Source organism: Physella acuta, unplaced genomic scaffold, assembly GCF_028476545.2.
Source record: "Physella acuta isolate Inbredline_101_S28 unplaced genomic scaffold, ASM2847654v3 ptg000079l, whole genome shotgun sequence".
Classification (NCBI taxonomy): Eukaryota; Metazoa; Mollusca; class Gastropoda; family Physidae; genus Physella; species Physella acuta.
Genome location: NW_026731599.1, coordinates 3,768,952 through 3,794,226, shown reverse-complemented (window position 1 = coordinate 3,794,226; position 25,275 = coordinate 3,768,952). Strand labels below are relative to the sequence as shown.

The 25,275-nt window shown below is 42.0% G+C and overlaps 1 protein-coding gene across 4 annotated transcripts in view; it reads left to right on the top strand.

Moving 5' to 3' along the window:
- The window catches only part of LOC131956820 (putative ATP-dependent RNA helicase DHX34), a 28,863-nt gene extending 3,744 nt beyond the window's left edge, over nt 1–25,119 (top strand). For 2 of the 4 annotated variants that reach the window (XM_059321432.1, XM_059321424.1), the window contains 22 exons: nt 229–363; nt 594–648; nt 1,392–1,459; nt 2,211–2,360; nt 3,153–3,275; nt 4,067–4,330; nt 4,542–4,638; nt 5,012–5,159; nt 5,666–5,840; nt 6,610–6,696; nt 7,324–7,398; nt 8,178–8,288; nt 8,441–8,596; nt 11,882–11,971; nt 13,389–13,535; nt 16,808–16,953; nt 17,833–17,946; nt 21,548–21,669; nt 21,883–22,050; nt 23,174–23,282; nt 23,568–23,719; nt 24,454–25,119. In XM_059321432.1, the coding sequence (XP_059177415.1) occupies nt 229–363; nt 594–648; nt 1,392–1,459; nt 2,211–2,360; nt 3,153–3,275; nt 4,067–4,330; nt 4,542–4,638; nt 5,012–5,159; nt 5,666–5,840; nt 6,610–6,696; nt 7,324–7,398; nt 8,178–8,288; nt 8,441–8,596; nt 11,882–11,971; nt 13,389–13,535; nt 16,808–16,953; nt 17,833–17,946; nt 21,548–21,669; nt 21,883–22,050; nt 23,174–23,282; nt 23,568–23,719; nt 24,454–24,620 (2,859 nt within the window). In that variant the 3' untranslated portion in view covers nt 24,621–25,119. The remainder of the gene's footprint in view (nt 1–228; nt 364–593; nt 649–1,391; nt 1,460–2,210; nt 2,361–3,152; nt 3,276–4,066; nt 4,331–4,541; nt 4,639–5,011; nt 5,160–5,665; nt 5,841–6,609; nt 6,697–7,323; nt 7,399–8,177; nt 8,289–8,440; nt 8,597–11,881; nt 11,972–13,388; nt 13,536–16,807; nt 16,954–17,832; nt 17,947–21,547; nt 21,670–21,882; nt 22,051–23,173; nt 23,283–23,567; nt 23,720–24,453) is intronic. The other 2 variants (XM_059321440.1, XM_059321448.1) reach the window with 2 other exon arrangements.
- The last annotated feature ends 156 nt before the right edge of the window (nt 25,120–25,275 follow it).

Here is a 25,275-nt window from a genome sequence, read left to right as displayed (position 1 = left end):
CATTAGGGGTCAGTAGTTTAAGTTATTGAGTCATCAGGGGTCAGTATTTTAAGTTTTTGAGTCATTAGGGGTCAATAGTTTAAGTTATTGAGTCATTGGCTACTTTACAAATCAATGGTGATTGTAGTTAGCCATTGCAGGTGGGATATTTGGATGTAATTGTAGAATAGTTACAATTAATATTGTTTATTTAGCCACCACTTTATAACTGTAAAACTTTTGTTTAAGGTTCCCCAGTACCTGATGGAAGCTGGCTATGACAAGATTGCCTGTACACAGCCACGCAGAATTGCCTGTATCTCTCTGTCCAAACGTGTGGGATATGAAACTCTCAATGAATACGGGACTCAAGTTGCTTTCCAGGTTCATCTTTTGTTACGACTAGCTATCCCTTGACAGTGGCCTACACGTTTGTTGTGGGAAGTGCCTGCTTGTGTCAGACACTCAGCTGTCTGTTTTGTCTGGCTCAAGTCTGCTGGCTAAACTATACAGCAGACAGTAGTTCTATCCCTTGCTGTGTCCCTTTTTCCCAATCATCAAAGTACTTTTAAATGCTGATGTAAAGGTACATCATGTTTTTCTGTTTGTTTTAGGTTCGTTTTGACAAAAGCAAGACAGCTGCAACCAAGATTCTGTTTCTCACAGAAGGTGAGTACATCTGTTGTATTATTGTTGCTAAAGTTACATACATTACATGTCTGTGTGTTGCACATGTATCTATATATATAATTCTCTTCTGGGAGCCGCTAGAAAACAAGCTGCAAACGCGCCTAGAAAACAAGCTGTAAACGCGCTCCCTACCTCCCCATCCCTACATGGTTTTAGTGAGCTGTGTTCACTCTAAATGTTTACAAGCAGAGCCAACGATTTTAAACGTAGGGGGGGGGGGTTATGGTCTTTAACGAGCTACTTATAGTGTTTTAAAAAAATATTTTCAGTGGCAGCGTTGGTGCTGTCGAATTCACAAATTATGAATTACTGAAAAAACAACAACTAAATAGCGGCGTATGTTATGCCGCGGGCCGGCTCGTGTTGTATAAGTGTGTTGGACATGTATGTTGTATGAGTGTGTTGGACATGTATGTTTGCTACTCAGGTGTTCTGATATGATTACACATTTTTTAAAGGTTTGCTACTCAGGTGTTCTGATATGATTACACATTTTTTAAAGGTTTGCTACTCAGGTGTTCTGATATGATTACACATTTTTTAAAGGTTTGCTACTCAGGTGTTCTGATATGATTACACATTTTTTAAAGGTTTGCTACCCAGGTGTTCTGATATGATTACACATTTTTTAAAGGTTTGCTACTCAGGTGTTCTGATATGATTACACATTTTTTAAAGGTTTGCTACCCAGGTGTTCTGATATGATTACACATTTTTTAAAGGTTTGCTACTGCGACAAATGAGTTCTGATCCACTACTGGAGATGTACAGCGTTATTGTTATTGATGAGGTAATTCAGCTGTTATTATTATTGATGAGGTAATTTAGCTGTTATTTATGAGGTAATTCAGCTGTTATTGTTATTGATGAGGTAATTTAGCTGTTACTGAGGAGGTAATTTAGCTGTTTTTGTTATCGATGAAGCTGTTATTGTTATATATTGATATGATAATTCAGCTGTGGTTTTGTGTCTTAAGCTTTATGTATCTTGTAGGTAACATTATGCCTAGTGTCTCATATTTCACTTTGTCATGTCTCACCAAATATCTCACCTTCTATCTCACATCACACCATGTCTCACCTTATATCTTGTGTTTCATCTTATGTCATGTGTCTCACCACATTGTTTTTTCACCCACTTGTGTCTTATGTCTCACCACCTCATGTCTCACCACCTTGTCTTATGTCTCACCACCTTATGTCTCATGTCTCACCACCATATGTCTTATATCACACCATGTTGTGTCTCATGTCTCACCATCTTGTGTCTCATGTCTCACCATCTTATGTCTCATGTCTCACCACCTCATGTCTCACCACCTTGTCTTAAGTCTCACCACCTTATGTCTCACCACCATATGTCCTATGTCACACCATCTTGTGTCTCATGTCTCACCATCTTGTGTCTCATGTCTCACCACCTTGTGTCTCATGTCTCATTACCTATTGCCTCATGTCTCACCACTTATTGTATCATGTCTCACCTTATGTATCATGTCTTACTCATGTCTCAATGACTTGTGTCTCCCCTTGTGTCTCAGGTACATGAGAGACACATCTACACAGACTTCCTGCTGGGCGTCCTCAAGTGTGTACTCAAGCAAAGATCAGACTTGAAGCTTGTGCTCATGTCTGCCACAATCAACATCAATCTCTTCTCTCATTACTTCCATGATGCACCTGTCATCAAGGTAAAGTTAACGTCACTTCCATGATGCACCTGTCATCAAGGTAAAGTTAACATCACTACCATGATGCACCTGTCATCAAGGTAAAGTTAACATCACTTCCATGATGCACCTGTCATCAAGGTAAAGTTAATGTCACTTCCATGATGCACCTGTCATCAAGGTAAAGTTAATGTCACTTCCATGATGCACCTGTCATCAAGGTAAAGTTAATGTCACTTCCATGATGCACCTGTCATCAAGGTAAAGTTAATGTCACTTCCATGATGCACCTGTCATCAAGGTAAGGTTAACATCATTTCCATGATGCACCTGTCATCAAGGTAAAGTTAATGTCACTACCATGATGCACCTGTCAAGGTAGAGTTAACGTCACTGCCATGATGCACCTGTCATGCAGGCAAAGTTAACATCACTACCATGATGCACCTGTCATGCAGGCAAAGTTAACATCACTACCATGATGCACCTGTCATCAAGATAAAGTTAACATCACTTCCATGATGCACCTGTCATCAAGGTAAAGTTAACATCACTACCGTGATGCACCTGTCATGCAGGCAAAGTTAACATCACTACCATGATGCACCTGTCATCAAGGTAAAGTTAACATCACTATCATGATGCACCTGTCATGCAGGTAAAGTTAACATCACTTCCATGATGCACCTGTCATGCAGGTAAAGTTAACATGTAGCCCGCAAGTTTTAGGTGATCTGTGAACTGATAGGCTGTATGTCTGAAGGTGTTATAACAAAGACCAGTATGTTTGAGTGATTCTGTCTTTATCTGTAGGTCCCAGGCCGCCTGTACCCTATTGAATTAGAATATTGCCCCATAAGGAAGGACGACAAGAAAGAAAGCAAACGCCTTGACCCGACTCCATACTTGCGCATCATGCAGCGTATTGATCACAAAGTGAGTACATACAATCTTTTCACTCTAGTTGTCATGTATGTACATGACTGAGGGAATCTATGACTTAGCTGACCTATTGGGTGAGTTCATGACTGAGGGAGTCTGTGACTTAGCTGACCTATTGGGTTGGGTGAGTACATGACTGAGGGAATCTATGACTTAGCTGACCTATTGGGTGAATACATGACTGAGGGAATCTATGACTTAGCTGACCTATTGGGTGAGTACATGACTGAGGGAGTCTGTGACCTATTAGGTTGTTTGCTGACTCAAGTTTCTTTAATGCAGTTATTGATAGAATCCATGTCCGAGATTTGAAGCGTGCAGTGTTCTGTGTGCACTGATCTGCAAAAGTTTAAATAGAAAATTCTTTTGGATCAAAAGTGTTTGTTTAGCTAATAACCTCAATTGAGATTGAGATTGAAAATTGAGTTGATGACATGGAAATGTAACTAGATCTGATGACTTGTATTTGCCAGTACCCCAGCAGTGAGCGAGGAGAGAATAAAAATTGAGTTGATGACATGAAGAATGTAACTAGATCTGATGACTTGTATTTGCCAGTACCCCAGCAGTGAGAGAGGAGAGAATAAAAATTGAGTTGATGACATGGAGAATGTAACTAGATCTGATGACTTGTATTTGCCAGTACCCCAGCAGTGAGAGAGGAGAGAATAAAAATTGAGTTGATGACATGGATGACTTGTATTTGCCAGTACCCCAGCAGTGAGCGAGGAGATGTGCTGATATTCCTGAGTGGGATGTCTGAGATCATGTCTTGTATTTGCCAGTACCCCAGCAGTGAACGAGGAGACCTGCTGATATTCCTGAGTGGGATGTCTGAGATCATGGCGGTGGTGGAAGCTGCTAAAGCCTACGCCCAGCAGATGAAGCGCTGGATCGTCCTCCCCCTACACAGCGCGCTCTCCATAGAGGAGCAGGACAAGGTGTTTGACTTCCCACCTGACGGGGTCAGGAAGTGCATTGTGTCCACCAACATAGCTGAGACCTCGGTCACCATTGATGGCGTCCGTTTTATTGTGGACTCAGGGAAGGTAACTATCACAATAAATTGCTTTGTTGGCCAGGGGAGGTAATGCTATCATCTCCTCCATCACTCATTTGTTGACTAAGAACAGGGGGGGGGGGAGTAAAATTTTCAGGATGTTTTTATGAGCAGATTTAAACTAAATATCCTGACTTAGTGAGATTGTGGTCTATCAGTCAGAGTTGAGTTAAAGTGTGCTGTATAATTGAACTCTTCAGGTGAAGGAGATGAGCTTTGACCCCAAGTATAAGATGCAAAAGTTGCAGGAGTTTTGGATCAGTCGTGCCAGCTCCGAGCAGAGGAAAGGTCGCGCTGGTAAGTTCATGGCCGACTGCCTTCCTCCACACTTTGTAGAGGCTTTTCAACAACTCATACAGTTGTCATGTGTCACTCTAATGATGGGTTTTTTTATGTGCAGTTTGTGATTGTGTTAATATGTGTACAGTTACAAAGCTAATTGGGTGTATAAATGACAGGGATTAGTAGCAATGAATATTTCTTGTTAGCACATTCAGTAATTTTATAACAAAATATGGACATTGTGATGGTTTGTGTGGAGATTTATCTTGTGGTTTGTTTTGTATGGGGTTTAGGGCTTTGTGTGTGGGGTGGGGGTTTGTTTGGTGGTTTGTATGTCAGTGTATGCACTTGCCCATACATGAATGTTCCCCTTATCCAATAAACTCAGGCCGTACTGGACCGGGCGTGTGTTTCCGCCTGTACGAGGAATCAGACTACAACATGTTTGAGGAGTACTCCACCCCTGAGCTCCAGCGTGTGCCACTAGACTCACTCATCTTACAGATGATATCCATGGGCCTGCCTGATGCCAGGAAGTCAGTCCACAACTTTTTTTAGCTATTTACTAGAACAGTCATAAGCTAAAGATGTCATTGGTTCTCTGTCAGTTAATTCCATAGATTTCCTATGTGTTTTACTGTCAGTTAATTCCTTAGATTTCCTTTAAAAGTTTTACTCTGTCAGTTATTTCCTTAGATTTCCTCTCAAAGTTTTACTCTGTCAGTTAATTCCATAGATTTCCTATGTGTTTTACTGTCAGTTAATTCCTTAGATTTCCTTTAAAAGTTTTACTCTGTCAGTTAATTCCATAGATTTCCTATGTGTTTTACTGTCAGTTAATTCCTTAGATTTCCTTTAAAAGTTTTACTCTGTCAGTTAATTGCTTAGGTTTCCTCTCAACATTTACTCTGTCAGTTAATTCCATAGATTTCCTCTCAATGTTTTACTCTGTCAGTTAATTGCTAAGGTTTCCTCTCAACATTTACTCTGTCAGTTAATTCCATAGATTTCCTCTTAAAGTTTTACTCAATGAATCCCTTAGATTCCCCTTCATTGAGCCACCAAGCATGTCAAGCCTGGAAAATTCCATCCAGTTTTTGAAAGAACAAGGAGCTTTATCATCTGATGAAAGCTTAACTCCCATTGGTCAAATGTTGGCTATGCTACCAGTTGATGTTGTCATTGGAAAGATGCTGATAATGGGCAGTATTTTTAATGTAAGTATCTCTTAGGGCAGTATTTTTAATGTAAGTATCTCTTGTTAGGGCAGTATTTTTAATGTAAATATCTCTTGTTAGGGCAGTATTTTTAATATAATTCACTCTTCTCAATTGGCTGTTCTGTATTTAGAAACACCTTTTTGAATAGTCAATCTAGACCAGCTATTCAAACCCAATAAGATATAAGAAGTTAAAATGTTATAAAGATTGGCTGCCATTTTGTCTGTCATGATTGTAGTATGTCTGTGTTCCAGATGATTGAGATTGTAGTATGTCTGTGTTCCAGATGATTGAGATTGTAGTATGTCTGTGTTCCAGATGATTGAGATTGTAGTATGTCTGTGTTCCAGATGATTGAGATTGTAGTATGTCTGTGTTCCAGATGATTGAGATTGTAGTATGTCTGTGTTCCAGATGATTGAGATTGTAGTATGTCTGTGTTCCAGATGATTGAGATTGTAGTATGTCTGTGTTCCAGATGATTGAGATTGTAGTATGTCTGTGTTCCAGATGATTGAGATTGTAGTATGTCTGTGTTCCAGATGATTGAGATTGTAGTATGTCTGTGTTCCAGATGATTGAGATTGTAGTATGTCTGTGTTCCAGATGATTGAGATTGTAGTATGTCTGTGTTCCAGATGATTGAGATTGTAGTATGTCTGTGTTCCAGATGATTGAGATTGTAGTATGTCTGTGTTCCAGATGATTGAGATTGTAGTATGTCTGTGTTCCAGATGATTGAGATTGTAGTATGTCTGTGTTCCAGATGATTGACCCTGTTCTGTCTGTGACCGCAGCCATGAGTGTGCAGTCCCCCTTCACAAATCAGGCCTACACTAACCCAGAGGCACTGGTAAGTGGTTGTCCCCCTTAACTAAAGCACTGGTAAGTGGTTATCCCCCTTCACTAAAGCACTGGTAAGTGGTTGTCCCCCTTCACTAAAGCACTGGTAAGTGTTTGTCCCCCTTAACTAAGGCACTGGTAAGTGGTTGTCCCCCTTCACTAAAGCACTGGTAAGTGGTTGTCCCCCTTCACTAAAGCACTGGTAAGTGGTTGTCCCCCTTCACTAAAGCACTGGTAAGTGGTTGTCCCCCTTCACTAAAGCACTGGTAAGTGTTTGTCCCCCTTAACTAAGGCACTGGTAAGTGGTTGTCCCCCTTCACTAAAGCACTGGTAAGTTGTTGTCCCCCTTAACTAAGGCACTGGTAAGTGGTTGTTCCCCTTAACTAAGGCACTGGTAAGTTGTTGTCCCCCTTAACTAAGGCACTGGTAAGTGGTTGTCCCCCTTCACCAATCAGGCCTACATCAACACAGAGGTAAGTAGTTGTCTCCCTTTACTAATATTAACCATTGGTGTTGCAGTTATTTAACTTGGTGTGATTTCACAATGTACTAAGCTGTTTCCAGGAAATGTGTTGTCATCTTTCTCTATAAAAAATAAAATATAGATAAAAAAAATGTGTTCATAAACTATTTTCAGACAGCAAGAAGACCTCTTGAGTCAGAACATGGAGACCCCTTCACCTTGCTGAATGCTTTTGATGAGTGGATCCAGGTAGAGGCTGTAGCTAAGTTATTTCTATTTTTTATTTTTGTCTTTGTTTTTTACTAACAACACAGCAAAAAGACCTTCTCCTCCTTAGTTTAAACACATTCATTATAAATTTATTGTAATTCTATGCTCTAAACACTAGTATTGATTTAAAGTTATGTTTTATTTAGTGCCGAAAGAAAAAAGTGTTTTAAGCAAGTAAAAATCACAACTGAAACTTACAGCTCTAGTGATATCGCGACAGAAAATATCTTCAGTTTGGCAAAACAGAGAAAATTGGGAAAATATCAACTTGTGCTTGATTTGACTGTGTATAAATGGACCCATGTTTAAACTGACTTATGTTTAAATGAATGCATGTTTCTAAGGACTGGTATTTAAATGGACCCATGTTTAAATGGACGTGTGTTTAAATTGACTTGTGTTTAAATGGACCCATGTTTAAATGGACGTGTGTTTAAATGGACGTGTGTTTAAATGGACCCATGTTTAAATGGACTTGTGTTTAAATGGACGTGTGTTTAAATGGATGTGTGTATAAATTGACTTGTGTTTAAATGGACTTGTGTTTAAATGAACCCATGTTTAAATGGACCCATGTTTAAATGGACGTGTGTTTAAATGGACGTGTGTTTAAATGGACCCATGTTTAAATGGACGTGTGTTTAAATTGACTTGTGTTTAAATGGACGTGTGTTTAAATTGACTTGTGTTTAAATTGACTTGTGTTTAAATGGACGTGTGTTTAAATTGACTTGTGTTTAAATGGAGCCATGTTGCAGGTAAAAGCTGAGGGTCTGGGTACACGCAAGTGGTGCAGGCGTCGAGGCCTGGAGGAACAAAGATTCTACGAGATGATTAAACTAAAGCGCCAGTTCAGGGACCTGCTCAAGGTGAGGGACATTTTCCCCCTCTAGCTGCTGCTTGGGTGAGCTCCCCTGCACAGCCTGCAGTTGTCTCCCCTTTAAAGTGATCCACAACTTTTATCATTTGAGTTTGTTGTCACTGTCTGGTGAGAAACTGAAGCAAGTATTTTTCTTGTCAGGACCATCACCTGTTGGACGGAGGAGAGGAGAGGCAGCAGTACATGTCCAGTGATGAAAGGAGGATCAAGCATGGGGAGAGGAAGAGGCTGGGGGAGTTGAGGAGGGAAAAAATGAGAGAAACCAAAAGGAGGAAAATTTTAACCCTGGAGGATGAGGTTTGTCAAGTTTGCTGGAAGAAATGATTTGAGGAACTATTGAGAGATTGTTGGCTCGTTTTCTGGTTGGGGACATGGTGAGGTTGTTGATGTGAACATGTTGATGTTGTTCAGGTTGTTGATGTGAACATGTTGATGTTGTTGGCCTGTGTTGTAAATGTAAACATGTTGATGTTGTTGGCTCATTTTCTGGTTGGGGACATGGTGAGGTTGTTGATGTGAACATGTCGATGTTGTTGGCTCATTTACTGGTTGGGGACATGGTGAGGTTGTTGATGTGAACATGTTTAGATTGTTGGCTAGTGTTGTGAATGTGAACATGTTGATGTTGTTGGCTAGTGTTGTGAATGTGAACATGTTGATGTTGTTGGCTAGTGTTGTGAATGTGAACATGTTGATGTTGTTGGCTGGTGTTGTGAATGTGAACATGTTGATGTTGTTGGCTGGTGTTGTGAATGTGAACATGTTGAGGTTGTTGGCTAGTGTTGTGAATGTGAACATGTTGATGTTGTTGGCTAGTGTTGTGAATGTGAACATGTTGATGTTGTTGGCTGGTGTTGTGAATGTGAACATGCTGAAGTTGTTGGCTGGTGTTGTGAATGTGAACATGTTGAGGTTGTTGGCTAGTGTTGTGAATGTGAACATGTTGATGTTGTTGGCTAGTGTTGTGAATGTGAACATGTTGATATTGTTGGCTAGTGTTGTGAATGTGAACATGTTGAGGTTGTTGATGTGAACATGTTGATGTTGTTGGCTAGTGTTGTGAATGTGAACATGTTGAGGTTGTTGGCTAGTGTTGTGAATGTGAACATGTTGATGTTGTTGGCTAGTGTTGTGAATGTGAACATGTTGATGTTGTTGGCTAGTGTTGTGAATGTGAACATGTTGAGGTTGTTGGCTAGTGTTGTGAATGTGAACATGTTGAGGTTGTTGGCTGGTGTTGTGAATGTGAACATGTTGATGTTGTTGGATGTGAACATGTTGATATTGTTGGCTAGTGTTGTGAATGTGAACATGTTGATGTTGTTGTCTAGTGTTGTGAATGTGAACATGTTGATGTTGTTGGCTGGTGTTGTGAATGTGAACATGTTGATGTTGTTGGCTAGTGTTGTGAATGTGAACATGTTGATGTTGTTGGCTAGTGTTGTGAATGTGAACATGTTGAGGTTGTTGGCTAGTGTTGTGAATGTGAACATGTTGAGGTTGTTGGCTGGTGTTGTGAATGTGAACATGTTGATGTTGTTGGATGTGAACATGTTGATATTGTTGGCTAGTGTTGTGAATGTGAACATGTTGATGTTGTTGGCTGGTGTTGTGAATGTGAACATGTTGAGGTTGTTGGCTAGTGTTGTGAATGTGAACATGTTGAGGTTGTTGTCTAGTGTTGTGAATGTGAACATGTTGATGTTGTTGGCTAGTGTTGTGAATGTGAACATGTTGAGGTTGTTGATGTGAACATGTTGATGTTGTTGGCTAGTGTTGTGAATGTGAACATGTTGAGGTTGTTGGCTAGTGTTGTGAATGTGAACATGTTGATGTTGTTGGCTAGTGTTGTGAATGTGAACATGTTGATGTTGTTGGCTAGTGTTGTGAACGTGAACATGTTGATGTTGTTGGCTAGTGTTGTGAATGTGAACATGTTGATGTTGTTGGCTAGTGTTGTGAATGTGAACATGTTGAGGTTGTTGTCTAGTGTTGTGAATGTGAACATGTTGATGTTGTTGGCTAGTGTTGTGAATGTGAACATGTTGAGGTTGTTGATGTGAACATGTTGATGTTGTTGGCTAGTGTTGTGAATGTGAACATGTTGAGGTTGTTGGCTAGTGTTGTGAATGTGAACATGTTGATGTTGTTGGCTAGTGTTGTGAATGTGAACATGTTGATGTTGTTGGTTAGTGTTGTGAACGTGAACATGTTGATGTTGTTGGCTAGTGTTGTGAATGTGAACATGTTGATGTTGTTGGCTAGCTAGTGTTGTGAATGTGAACATGTTGAGGTTGTTGGATGTGAACATGTTGATGTTGTTGGCTAGTGTTGTGAACGTGAACATGTTGATGTTGTTGGCTAGTGTTGTGAATGTGAACATGTTGATGTTGTTGGCTAGCTAGTGTTGTGAATGTGAACATGTTGAGGTTGTTGGATGTGAACATGTTGATGTTGTTGGATGTGAACATGTTGATGTTGTTGGCTAGTGTTGTGAATGTAAACATGTTGATGTTGTTGGCTAGTGTTGTGAATGTGAACATGTTGATGTTGTTGGCTAGTGTTGTGAATGTGAACATGTTGAGGTTGTTGGATGTGAACATGTTGATGTTGTTGGCTAGTGTTGTGAATGTGAACATGTTGATGTTGTTGGCTAGTGTTGTGAATGTGAACATGTTGATGTTGTTGGCTAGTGTTGTGAATGTGAACATGTTGATGTTGTTGGCTAGTGTTGTGAATGTGAACATGTTGAGGTTGTTGGATGTGAACATGTTGATGTTGTTGGCTAGTGTTGTGAATGTGAACATGTTGATGTTGTTGGCTAGTGTTGTGAATGTGAACATGTTGATGTTGTTGGCTAGTGTTGTGAATGTGAACATGTTGATGTTGTTGGCTAGTGTTGTGAATGTGAACATGTTGAGGTTGTTGGATGTGAACATGTTGATGTTGTTGGCTAGTGTTGTGAATGTGAACATGTTGATGTTGTTGGCTAGTGTTGTGAATGTGAACATGTTGATGTTGTTGGCTAGTGTTGTGAATGTGAACATGTTGATGTTGTTGGCTAGTGTTGTGAATGTGAACATGTTGATGTTGTTGGCTAGTGTTGTGAATGTGAACATGTTGATGTTGTTGGCTAGTGTTGTGAATGTGAACATGTTGATATTGTTGGCTAGTGTTGTGAATGTGAACATGTTGATGTTGTTGGCTAGTGTTGTGAATGTGAACATGTTGATGTTGTTGGCTAGTGTTGTGAATGTGAACATGTTGATGTTGTTGGCTAGTGTTGTGAATGTGAACATGTTGATGTTGTTGGCTAGTGTTGTGAATGTGAACATGTTGATGTTGTTGGCTAGTGTTGTGAATGTGAACATGTTGATATTGTTGGCTAGTGTTGTGAATGTGAACATGTTGATGTTGTTGGCTAGTGTTGTGAATGTGAACATGTTGATGTTGTTGGCTAGTGTTGTGAATGTAAACATGTTGATGTTGTTGGCTAGTGTTGTGAATGTGAACATGTTGATGTTGTTGGCTAGTGTTGTGAATGTGAACATGTTGATGTTGTTGGATGTGAACATGTTTCAGGACTACACCATCAGTGATGAGGAAGGGGACACCACTGGAGACATCAAAGATTTGGAGTTTCGTTTATCTAATGACCTCAGTCAGCTACAGGTAAGTAATTACTTAATTAAGTACTATGGCTTCATCAACTTCTTTATAGCTGATTGACTATTAGTTACAGAAAACATTGACCTAGCTGGTAGAACATTGACCTATCTGGTAGAACATTGACCTATGTGGTCGAACATTGACCTATGTGGTCGAACATTGACCTATGTGGTAGAACATTGACCTATGTGGTAGAACATTGACCTAGCTGGTAGAACATTGACCTAGCTGGTAGAACATTGACTTATCTGGTAGAACATTGACCTAGCTGGTAGAACATTGACCTAGCTGGTAGAACATTGACCTAGCTGGTAGAACATTGACCTAGCTGGTAGAACATTGACCTAGCTGGTAGAACATTGACCTAGCTGGTAGAACATTGACCTAGCTGGTAGAACCTTGACCTAGCTGGTAGAACATTGACCTAGCTGGTAGAACCTTGACCTAGCTGGTAGAACATTGACCTAGCTGGTAGAACATTGACCTAGCTGGTAGAACATTGACCTAGCTGGTAGAACATTGACCTAGCTGGTAGAACATTGACCTAGCTGGTAGAACCTTGACCTAGCTGGTAGAACATTGACCTAGCTGGTAGAACATTGACCTATGTGGTAGAACATTGACCTAGCTGGTAGAACATTGACCTAGCTGGTAGAACATTGACCTAGCTGGTAGAACATTGACCTAGCTGGTAGAACATTGACCTAGCTGGTAGAACATTGACCTAGCTGGTAGAACATTGACCTAGCTGGTAGAACATTGACCTAGCTGGTAGAACATTGACCCATGTGGTAGAACATTGACCTAGCTGGTAGAACATTGACCTAGCTGGTAGAACATTGACCTAGCTGGTAGAACATTGACCCATGTGGTAGAACATTGACCCATGTGGTAGAACATTGACCTAGCTGGTAGAACATTGACCCATGTGGTAGAACATTGACCTATGTGGTAGAACATTGACCTAGCTGGTAGAACATTGACCCATTTGGTAGAACATTGACCTAGCTGGTAGAACATTGACCCATGTGGTAGAACATTGACCCATGTGGTAGAACATTGACCTAGCTGGTAGAACATTGACCCATGTGGTAGAACATTGACCTATGTGGTAGAACATTGACCTAGCTGGTAGAACATTGACCCAGCTGGTAGAACATTGACCCAGCTGGTAGAACATTGACCTAGCTGGTAGAACATTGACCTAGCTGGTAGAACATTGACCCAGCTGGTAGAACATTGACCCAGCTGGTAGAACATTGACCTAGCTGGTAGAACATTGACCTAGCTGGTAGAACATTGACCCAGCTGGTAGAACATTGACCTAGCTGGTAGAACATTGACCCAGCTGGTAGAACATTGACCTTTGTGGTAGAACATTGACCTAGCTGGTAGAACATTGACTGATGAAACTTGCCAGGAGACCTCCAACAAGAGCCGTAGCTTCACACTGAGGGACATCAACCTGATGAAGATCATCCTGTCCAGTGGCCTCTACCCCCAGATGGCCATAGCTGATGACTGCAACACCTACAAGAGGGACACAGAGCAGGTCTTCCACACCAAGGTGGGTTTGCTCTCTGTAACCTGTGTCTGTTGTCTACGTCTGCTGTCTTTTGTCTATGCCTGTATTCTGTGTCTGTTGTCTAGGTCTGATGTCTTTTGTCTATGCCTGTATTCTGTGTCTGTTGTCTAGGTCTGATGTCTTTTGTCTATGCCTGTATTCTGTGTCTGTTGTCTAGTTCTGCTGTCTTTTGTCTATGCCTGTATTCTGTGTCTGTTGTCTAGGTCTGATGTCTTTTGTCTATGCCTGTATTCTGTGTCTGTTGTCTAGGTGTGCTGTCTTTTGTCTATGTCTGTATTCTGTGTCTGTTGTCTAGGTCTGATGTCTTTTGTCTATGCCTGTATTCTGTGTCTGTTGTCTAGGTCTGATGTCTTTTGTCTATGCCTGTATTCTGTGTCTGTTGTCTAGTTCTGCTGTCTTTTGTCTATGCCTGTATTCTGTGTCTGTTGTCTAGGTCTGATGTCTTTTGTCTATGCCTGTATTCTGTGTCTGTTGTCTAGGTGTGCTGTCTTTTGTCTATGTCTGTATTCTGTGTCTGTTGTCTAGGTCTGATGTCTTTTGTCTATGCCTGTATTCTGTGTCTGTTGTCTAGGTCTGATGTCTTTTGTCTATGCCTGTATTCTGTGTCTGTTGTCTAGGTCTGATGTCTTTTGTCTATGCCTGTATTCTGTGTCTGTTGTCTAGGTCTGATGTCTTTTGTCTATGTCTGTATTCTGTGTCTGTTGTCTACGTCTGCTGTCTTTTGTCTATGCCTGTATTCTGTGTCTGTTGTCTAGGTGTGCTGTCTTTTGTCTATGTCTGTATTCTGTGTCTGTTGTCTAGTTCTGCTGTCTTTTGTCTATGCCTGTATTCTGTGTCTGTTGTCTAGGTGTGCTGTCTTTTGTCTATGTCTGTATTCTGTGTCTGTTGTCTAGTTCTGCTGTCTTTTGTCTATGCCTGTATTCTGTGTCTGTTGTCTAGGTGTGCTGTCTTTTGTCTATGCCTGTATTCTGTGTCTGTTGTCTACGTCTGCTGTCTTTTGTCTATGCCTGTATTCTGTGTCTGTTGTCTAGGTCTGCTGTCTTTTGTCTATGCCTGTATTCTGTGTCTGTTGTCTAGGTGTGCTGTCTTTTGTCTATGCCTGTATTCTGTGTCTGTTGTCTAGGTCTGATGTCTTTTGTCTATGCCTGTATTCTGTGTCTGTTGTCTAGTTCTGCTGTCTTTTGTCTATGCCTGTATTCTGTGTCTGTTGTCTAGGTCTGATGTCTTTTGTCTATGCCTGTATTCTGTGTCTGTTGTCTACGTCTGCTGTCTTTTGTCTATGCCTGTATTCTGTGTCTGTTGTCTAGTTCTGCTGTCTTTTGTCTATGCCTGTATTCTGTGTCTGTTGTCTAGGTCTGCTGTCTTTTGTCTATGCCTGTATTCTGTGTCTGTTGTCTAGGTGTGCTGTCTTTTGTCTATGTCTGTATTCTGTGTCTGTTGTCTAGTTCTGCTGTCTTTTGTCTATGCCTGTATTCTGTGTCTGTTGTCTAGGTGTGCTGTCTTTTGTCTATGTCTGTATTCTGTGTCTGTTGTCTAGTTCTGCTGTCTTTTGTCTATGCCTGTATTCTGTGTCTGTTGTCTAGGTGTGCTGTCTTTTGTCTATGCCTGTATTCTGTGTCTGTTGTCTACGTCTGCTGTCTTTTGTCTATGCCTGTATTCTGTGTCTGTTGTCTAGGTCTGCTGTCTTTTGTCTATGCCTGTATTCTGTGTCTGTTGTCTAGGTGTGCTGTCTTTTGTCTATGCCTGTATTCTGTGTCTGTTGTCTAGGTCTGATGTCTTTTGTCTATGCCTGTATTCTGTGTCTGTTGTCTAGGTCTGCTGTCTTTTGTCTATGCCTGTATTCTGTGTCTGTTGTCTAGGTCTGATGTCTTTTGTCTATGCCTGTATTCTGTGTCTGTTGTCTAGGTCTGATGTCTTTTGTCTATGCCTGTATTCTGTGTCTGTTGTCTAGTTCTGCTGTCTTTTGTCTATGCCTGTATTCTGTGTCTGTTGTCTAGGTCTGATGTCTTTTGTCTATGCCTGTATTCTGTGTCTGTTGTCTAGGTGTGCTGTCTTTTGTCTATGCCTGTATTCTGTGTCTGTTGTCTAGGTCTGCTGTCTTTTGTCTATGTCTGTATTCTGTGTCTGTTGTCTAGTTCTGATGTCTTTTGTCTATGCCTGTATTCTGTAGACTGTGACTGCCGTCTGTATACTCTATGTGTGTCTTTCTATCTGTATAGTTTTCATTAAATGTATTTAAACAACAGTCAAACCCAGTTATGTCAACTGGAAACAATATTTTTTTCTCACACATTCTTGTATTATATTAAATTAACCCTTTACAGGCCTATGCGCCTGCGGTAGCCTGAGAATTTTTTTTTACGTTGTTTTATGGTAGTGCTATCACTAGTGGTTCATTTTCTACAATCTTTCTAACGTTAAAGAATTTTTTTTTCAAAATTATGGGCAATATAATTATTAAAATTAAATCTACTCTAATTAAAATGCCTCTGACGGTAAATCGGGCTCTATTTATAATGTAACTATTAAAAAAGATTTAAATTAGTTTTTTATAGAAATATTTGAAGTAGTGTTTTGTTTACGTTTTTCTGGGATTAGTCTTATTTTTATTAATAATTAGTAATTTATCAAGCTATTGAACCTCATGCTTAATAAACTTGGACCAGTTTTGTGTATATTGCTTTTTACTTTTATTATTTTTAAAAAGTGCTGTTATTGAAAAATGCATCGTCTTTTCACCCGGCCGTAGGGGAAGTAAAATAGTTTTGATGCCCAGGCCTGTAAATGGTTAAGAGAAACTGCATAGATATGCTTTAGCAATAGCAGCTTTGAATTAAACCAAACTTATTAATTTGTTGGTTAGCTGTAGTCATGGAGATTGAGATTACCAATGTTAGATGGCAAATTTAGCCTATTTTGTGCTTGAGATGATACTTGGGTCCTACGACATGAAAAACTTGGGTCCCACGACATGAAAAACTTGGGTCCCACGACATGAAAAACTTGGGTCCCACGACATGAAAAACTTGGGTCCCACGACATGAAAAACTTGACACAACCAAGGCAAATTTAGAATTCTATGGGTCCACTTGAAAAATGCCAACTAAACAGATGAGTTCACTAGGGCGAGATTGCTGGATTGTATTAAGTTAATTTTGTTTTTGGCTATTTAGTTACTGGAATTAAAGACTTGTTTCTGCTGTATAAAACTCCATCTTGTCTTGGAAGTCTTATTTCTTATTTTCTCTCCCCAGAACAAACCTTTTATATTGCTGCACCCAACATGTGTGTTTGCCAGCCATCCTGACCTTTTGACCCCTAAGTTGGCTGATGGGAAACGACCTGCACCTAGTGAACTCAAAGGACTTTTAAGCTCCAAACATGAGTTCCTCTCATATGTGTACGTTTATGTGGTTCCTCTCATATGTGTATGTGGTTCCTCTCATATGTGTATGTGGTTCCTCTCATATGTTTATGTTCTTCTCTCATATGTGTACGTTTATGTAGTTCCTCTCATATGTGTAAGTTTATGTGGTTCCTCTCATATGTGTATGTTCTTCTCTCATATGTGTATGTGGTTCCTCTCATATGTGTAAGTTTATGTGGTTCCTCTCATATGTGTAAGTTTATGTGGTTCTTCTCATATGTGTATGTGGTTCCTCTCATATGTGTATTTGGTTCCTCTCATATGTGTATGTGGTTCCTCTCATATGTGTATGTGGTTCCTCTCATATGTGTATGTCGTTACTCTCATATGTGTATGTGGTTCTCTCATATGTGTAACTTTAGTTGTTTCATTCTTATGTGTCACTGAATTTAATTTGAGATAAATGTAATTTTTTAAGCCACAAAAAACTCAGTTTTTTTTCAACCTACCTTGTCTGTTGTCTACCAACACCAAACACTACCTTGTCTGTTGTCTACCAACACCAAACACTACCTTGTCTGTTGTCTACCAACACCAAACACTACCTTGTCTGTTGTCTACCAACACCAAACACTACCTTGTCTGTTGTCTACCAACACCAAACACTACCTTGTCTGTTGTCTACCAACACCAAACACTACCTTGTCTGTTGTCTACCAACACCAAACCCTACCTTGTCTGTTGTCTACCAACACCAAACACTACCTTGTCTGTTGTCTACCAACACCAAACACTACCTTGTCTGTTGTCTACCAACACCAAACACTACCTTGTCTGTTGTCTACCAACACCAAACACTACCTTGTCTGTTGTCTACCAACACCAAACACTACCTTGTCTGTTGTCTAACAGTTCCCTGCTAGAGACCAACAACAAACCCTACCTAGTGAACACCATGAGAGTACCAGCCCTACAGACTGTCACGCTCTTCTCTAACTGTATTGACACCAATGCTGACTGTACAAGGTAGGAACTCAAGTGTGTCAGATAATGGAATTACTTGATCTATTTATAACCTCAGTTTTTTTTTCCTGTAATAAATGTGGGGGCTGATGCTAGTTTACCTGTAACAAATGTGGGGGCTGATGCTAGTTTACCAAATGTGGGGGCTGATGCTAGTTTACCAAATGTGGGGGCTGATGCTAGTTTACCTGTAACAAATGTGGGGGCTGATGCTAGTTTACCTGTAACAAATGTGGGGGCTGATGCTAGTTTACCTGTAACAAATGTGGGGGCTGATGCTAGTTTCCCTGTAACAAATGTGGGGGCTGATGCTAGTTTACCTGTAACAAATGTGGGGGCTGATGCTAGTTTACCAAATGTGGGGGCTGATGCTAGTTTACCTGTAACAAATGTGGGGGCTGATGCTAGTTTACCTGTAACAAATGTGGGGGCTGATGCTAGTTTACCTGTAACAAATGTGAGGGCTGATGCTAGTTTACCAAATGTGGGGGCTGATGCTAGTTTACCAAATGTGGGGGCTGATGCTAGTTTACCAAATGTGGGGGCTGATGCTAGTTTACCAAATGTGGGGGCTGATGCTAGTTTCCCTGTAACAAATGTGGGGGCTGATGCTAGTTTACCTGTAACAAATGTGGGGGCTGATGCTAGTTTACCAAATGTGGGGGCTGATGCTAGTTTACGAAATGTGGGGGCTGATGCTAGTTTACCAAATGTGGGGGCTGATGCTAGTTTACGAAATGTGGGGGCTGATGCTAGTTTACCTGTAACAAATGTGGGGGCTGATGCTAGTTTACCTGTAACAAATGTGGGGGCTGATGCTAGTTTACCTGTAACAAATGTGGGGGCTGATGCTAGTTTCCCTGTAACAAATGTGGGGGCTGATGCTAGTTTACCTGTAACAAATGTGGGGGCTGATGCTAGTTTACCAAATGTGGGGGCTGATGCTAGTTTACCTGTAACAAATGTGGGGGCTGATGCTTGTTTACCAAATGTGGGGGCTAATGCTAGTTTACCAAATGTGGGGGCTGATGCTAGTTTACCCAATGTGGGGGCTGATGCTAGTTTACCAAATGTGGGGGCTGATGCTAGTTTACCAAATGTGGGGGCTGATGCTAGTTTACCTGTAACAAATGTGGGGGCTGATGCTAGTTTACCAAATGTGGGGGCTGATGCTAGTTTACCTGTAACAAATGTGGGGGCTGATGCTAGTTTACCTGTAACAAATGTGGGGGCTGATGCTAGTTTACCAAATGTGGGGGCTGATGCTAGTTTACCAAATGTGGGGGCTGATGCTAGTTTACCTGTAACAAATGTGGGGGCTGATGCTAGTTTACCAAATGTGGGGGCTGATGCTAGTTTACCAAATGTGGGGGCTGATGCTAGTTTACCAAATGTGAGGGCTGATGCTAGTTTACCTGTAACAAATGTGGGGGCTGATGCTAGTTTACCTGTAACAAATGTGGGGGCTGATGCTAGTTTACCAAATGTGAGGGCTGATGCTAGTTTCCCTGTAACAAATGTGGGGGCTGATGCTAGTTTACCTGTAACAAATGTGGGGGCTGATGCTAGTTTACCTGTAACAAATGTGGGGGCTGATGCTAGTTTACCTGTAACAAATGTGGGGGCTGATGCTAGTTTACCAAATGTGGGGGCTGATGCTAGTTTACCTGTAACAAATGTGGGGGCTGATGCTAGTTTACCAAATGTGGGGGCTGATGCTAGTTTACCTGTAACAAATGTGGGGGCTGATGCTAGTTTACCTGTAACAAATGTGGGGGCTGATGCTAGTTTCCCTGTAACAAATGTGGGGGCTGATGCTAGTTTACCTGTAACAAATGTGGGGCTGATGCTAGTTTACCAAATGTGGTGGCTGATGCTAGTTTCCCTGTAACAAATGTGGGGGCTGATGTTAGTTTACCAAATGTGGGGGCTGATGCTAGTTTACCTGTAACAAATGTGGGGGCTGATGCTAGTTTACCTGTAACAAATGTGGGGGCTGATGCTAGTTTCCCTGTAACAAATGTGGGGGCTGATGCTAGTTTACCAAATGTGGGGGCTGATGCTAGTTTACCAAATGTGGGGGCTGATGCTAGTTTACCAAATGTGGGGGCTGATGCTAGTTTACCTGTAACAAATGTGGGGGCTGATGCTAGTTTACCTGTAACAAATGTGGGGGCTGATGCTAGTTTACCTGTAACAAATGTGGGGGCTGATGCTAGTTTCCCTGTAACAAATGTGGGGGCTGATGCTAGTTTCCCTGTAACAAATGTGGGGGCTGATGCTAGTTTACCAAATGTGGGGGCTGATGCTAGTTTACCAAATGTGGGGGCTAATGCTAGTTTCCATGTAACAAATGTGGGGGCTGATGCTAGTTTACCAAATGTGGGGACTGATGCTAGTTTACAAAATGTGGGGGCTAATGCTAGTTTCCATGTAACAATTGTGGGGCTGATGCTAGTTTCCCAAATGTGGGGGCTGATGCTAGTTTCCCTGTAACAAATGTGGGGGCTAATGCTAGTTTCCCTGTAACAAATGTGGTGGCTGATGCTAGTTTACCTGTAACAAATGTGGGGGCTGATGCTAGTTTACCAAATGTGGGGGCTGATGCTAGTTTACCTGTAACAAATGTGGGGCTGATGCTAGTTTACCAAATGTGGGGGCTGATGCTAGTTTACCTGTAACAAATGTGGGGCTGATGCTAGTTTACCAAATGTGGGGGCTAATGCTAGTTTCCCTGTAACAAATGTGGGGGCTGATGTTAGTTTACCAAATGTGGGGACTGATGCTAGTTTACCAAATGTGGGGGCTAATGCTAGTTTACCAAATGTGGGGGCTAATGCTAGTTTCCCTGTAACAAATGTGGGGGCTGATGCTAGTTTACCAAATGTGGGGGCTGATGCTAGTTTCCCTGTAACAAATGTGGGGGCTGATGTTAGTTTACCTGTAACAAATGTGGGGGCTGATGCTAGTTTACCTGTAACAAATGTGGGGGCTGATGCTAGTTTACCTGTAACAAATGTGGGGGCTGATGCTAGTTTACCTGTAACAAATGTGAGGGCTGATGCTAGTTTACCAAATGTGGGGGCTGATGCTAGTTTCCCTGTAACAAATGTGGGGCTGATGCTAGTTTACCAAATGTGGGGGCTGATGCTAGTTTACCTGTAACAAATGTGGGGGCTGATGCTAGTTTACCTGTAACAAATGTGGGGGCTGATGCTAGTTTCCCTGTAACAAATGTGGGGGCTGATGCTAGTTTACCAAATGTGGGGGCTGATGCTAGTTTCCCTGTAACAAATGTGGGGGCTGATGCTAGTTTCCCTGTAACAAATGTGGGGGCTGATGCTAGTTTACCTGTAACAAATGTGGGGGCTGATGCTAGTTTCCCTGTAACAAATGTGAGGGCTGATGCTAGTTTACCAAATGTGGGGGCTGATGCTAGTTTCCCTGTAACAAATGTGGGGCTGATGCTAGTTTACCAAATGTGGGGGCTGATGCTAGTTTCCCTGTAACAAATGTGGGGGCTGATGCTAGTTTACCAAATGTGGGGGCTGATGCTAGTTTACCAAATGTGGGGACCACTGAGATGACTTGCCTCCCTCCCCAGGCTAATTTGTGATGGCTGGCTGGAGGTCAAGTTCTCCAGCCCTGAGGTAGCAGAAGTTGTTGTGTCCAGTGTTGTCCAGCTACGCAACACCTGGCACAACCTTCTCAAGGTCAGGCTCAAAGGTAACGGCTTTCAGATAGTGGCTTTTGGTTAAATTTAGGTTGTGTGTGGGTTATGTTTAGGTTATGTTTAGGTAATGGTTATGTTTAGGTTATGTTTAGGTAATGGTTATGTTTAGGTTATGTTTAGGTAGTGGTTATGTTTAGGTAATGTTTAGGAAAGATGTTTGAAGAATTTGAAACAAGTCTGTAACTGTGGATGTTGTTTTCTGCCAGACACATTTGAAGGCATAGAGGAGGAGCGCAGGGTGAGTCCCCGGGCCAGACAGCTGGAGAGGGTGCTGGCCAGCAAGTTGACAGAGTTCCTACACTCTGATTTTGTGTACGCTGTCAGGAGAGTGCTGCCTGCTGAGATGCAGCATGTTTATGTGGGACCTGGTCATGGTGAGTAGCTTTCATGTGGGACCTGGCCATGGTGAGTAGCTTTCATGTGGGACCTGGCCATGGTGAGTAGCTTTCATGTGGGACCTGGTCATGGTGAGTAGCTTTCATGTGGGACCTGGCCATGGTGAGTAGCTTTCATGTGGGACCTGGCCATGGTGGGTAGTTTTCATGTGGGACCTGGCCATGGTGAGTAGCTTTCATGTGGGACCTGGCCATAGTGAGTAGCTTTCATGTGGGACCTGGCCATGGTGAGTAGCTTTCATATAGGACCTGGCCATGTTGAGTAGCTTTCATGTGGGACCTGGCCATGGTGAGTAGCTTTCATGTGGGACCTGGCCATGGTGAGTAGCTTTCATGTGGGACCTGGCCATGGTGAGTAGCTTTCATGTGGGACCTGGCCATGGGGAGTAGCTTTCAGCACACTTGATGTGAACTGTTGTGGTGGTGATGTAACCATAGACCTGCAGGTGTTGTTGATGTAACAATTGACCTGCAGCTGTTGTTGATGTAGCAATTGACCTGCAGCTGTTGTTGATGTAACCATAGACCTGCAGGTGTTGTTGATGTAACAATTTACCTGCAGCTGTTGTTGATGTAACAATTGACCTGCAGCTGTTGTTGATGTAACAATTGACCTGCAGCTGTTGTTGATGTAACCATTGACCTGTAGCTGTTGTTGATGTAACCATTGACCTGCTGCTGTTGTTGATGTAACCATTGACCTGCTGCTGTTGTTGATGTAACCATTGACCTGCTGCTGTTGTTGATGTAACCATTGACCTGTAGCTGTTGTTGATATTGACCTGCAGCTGTTGTTGATATTGACCTGTAGCTGTTGTTGATGTAACAATTGACCTGCAGCTGTTGTTGATGTAAGAATTGACCTGTAGCTGTTGTTGATGTAACCATTGACCTGTAGCTGTTGTTGATGTAACCATTGACCTGCTGCTGTTGTTGATGTAAGAATTGACCTGTAGCTGTTGTTGATGTAACAATTGACCTGTAGCTGTTGTTGATGTAACAATTGACCTGCTGCTGTTGTTGATGTAAGAATTGACCTGTAGCTGTTGTTGATGTAACAATTGACCTGTAGCTGTTGTTGATGTAACAATTTGTGTTGCAGGATCTGGTGGAACAGACGTACTCAACAAACTGGTCAAAGGTGGATCTGATGGTAAAGAGCACCCAGTCAAAGGAGGAGTACAAGTGACAGATTACCTCACTTTCTCATGGTCAGTTGTACAAGTGACATTACCTCACTTTCTTATGGTCAGTTGTACAAGTGACAGATTACCTCACTTTCTCATGGTCAGTTGTACAAGTGACATTACCTCACTTTCTCATGGTCAGTTGTACAAGTGACATTACCTCAATTTCTCATGGTCAGTTGTACAAGTGACATTACCTCACTTTCTCATGGTCAGTTGTACAAGTGACATTACCTCACTTTCTCATTGTCAGTTGCACAAGTGACAGATTATCTCACTTTCTCATGTTCAAAGTCTGGTTTCTTGCAGTCTACTGGATGAAACATCGGCCAGTATCTGGGGAGAGTTCACCACCAGCATGCAGCGCCACTGGACCTGTGAGAACTGTAAACAATCCATGTTGGTCACTGTCCTGGAGAGGCTTCAACATGAGGCTGTCTGCTGTCCACAGGTCACACAAGGTAAGGTCAAGCTGTCCACAGGTCACACAAGGTAAGGTCAAGCTGTCTGCTGTCCACAGGTCACACAAGGTAAGGTCAAGCTGTCCACAGGTCACACAAGGTCAGGTCAAGCGGTCTGCTGTCCACAGGTCACACAAGGTAAGGTCAAGCTGTCTGCTGTCCACAGGTCACACAAGGTAAGGTCAAGCGGTCTGCTGTCCACAGGTCACACAAGGTAAGGTCAGGTCAAGCGGTCTGCTGTCCACAGGTCACACAAGGTAAGGTCAAGTCAAGCGGTCTGCTGTCCACAGGTCACACAAGGTAAGGTCAGGTCAAGCTGTCTGCTGTCCACAGGTCACACAAGGTAAGGTCAAGCTGTCTGCTGTCCACAGATCACACAAGGTAAGGTCAAGCTGTCTGCTGTCCACAGGTCACACAAAGTAAGGTCAAGCTGTCTGCTGTCCACAGGTCACACAAGGTAAGGTCAAGCTGTCTGCTGTCCACAGGTCACACAAGGTAAGGTCAAGCTGTCTGCTGTCCACAGGTCACACAAGGTAAGGTAAGGTCAAGCTGTCTGCTGTCCACAGGTCACACAAGGTAAGGTCAAGCTGTCTGCTGTCCACAGGTCACACAAGGTAAGGTCAATGCTGTCTGCTGTCAGGTCACACACTTTTGTACAGCTGGTCAGACTTTTATCCCCCCCCCCCCCCTCCTTGTCCCAACAGCTAATCAAATGTGTTTTCCTTTCTGTTAAGCAGGATCCCATGTACCAGCTGTTGAAGAGAAAGAAACAGAAAAAGCCCCAAACCCCTCCCAGCGGTCATACTTCTGCCCTGAATGCAACCTTCACATTCTGTTGACTGCCACAGAGATCTTGAAGCACAGGAAAATACACCCAGCTAAAGTGTCAAGTCTGCGCTAGGTACAGGAACTTTACCCAGCTAAAGTGTCAAGTCTGCGTTAGGTACAGGAACTTTACCCAGCTAAAGTGTCAAGTCTGCGTTAGGTACAGACACTTTACCCAGCTAAAGTGTTAGGAACAGGCACTTTACCCAGCTAAAGTGTTAGGTACAAAAACACATGAACTTTACCTAGCTAAAGTGTTTGGTACAAAATCACAGGCACTTTACCCAGCTAAAGTGTTAGGTACAAAAACACATGAACTTTACCTAGCTAAAGTGTTTGGTACAAAATCACAGGCACTTTACCCAGCTAAAGTGTTTGGTACAAAAACACAGGAACTTTACCCAGTTACAGAACAATTAACCCTAGAAAAGTAACAAAAGAAGTAAGACAATAATGTACCCAAGTACATGCCCTTCTGTCACACTGGGCTGTTTAAAATGTTTCTCTGATCTAGTTGTTACTTTTGTTATCACATTTCACTGACTGTAAAAAGATTGTAAATAAAATGGTATTCATGCTAAGCTTTCATTGTGCTCATTCCAGTAAATTTCTTATTTTAGAATCTTCTCACCTCTTGTCCCAAATGACCAAAGTCCCTTCCCCCCTCACCCCTCCCTAGCTCCACCCTTGTTCCAACCATCACTAGCCCCTGCCCCCCCCCCCTGTTCCAA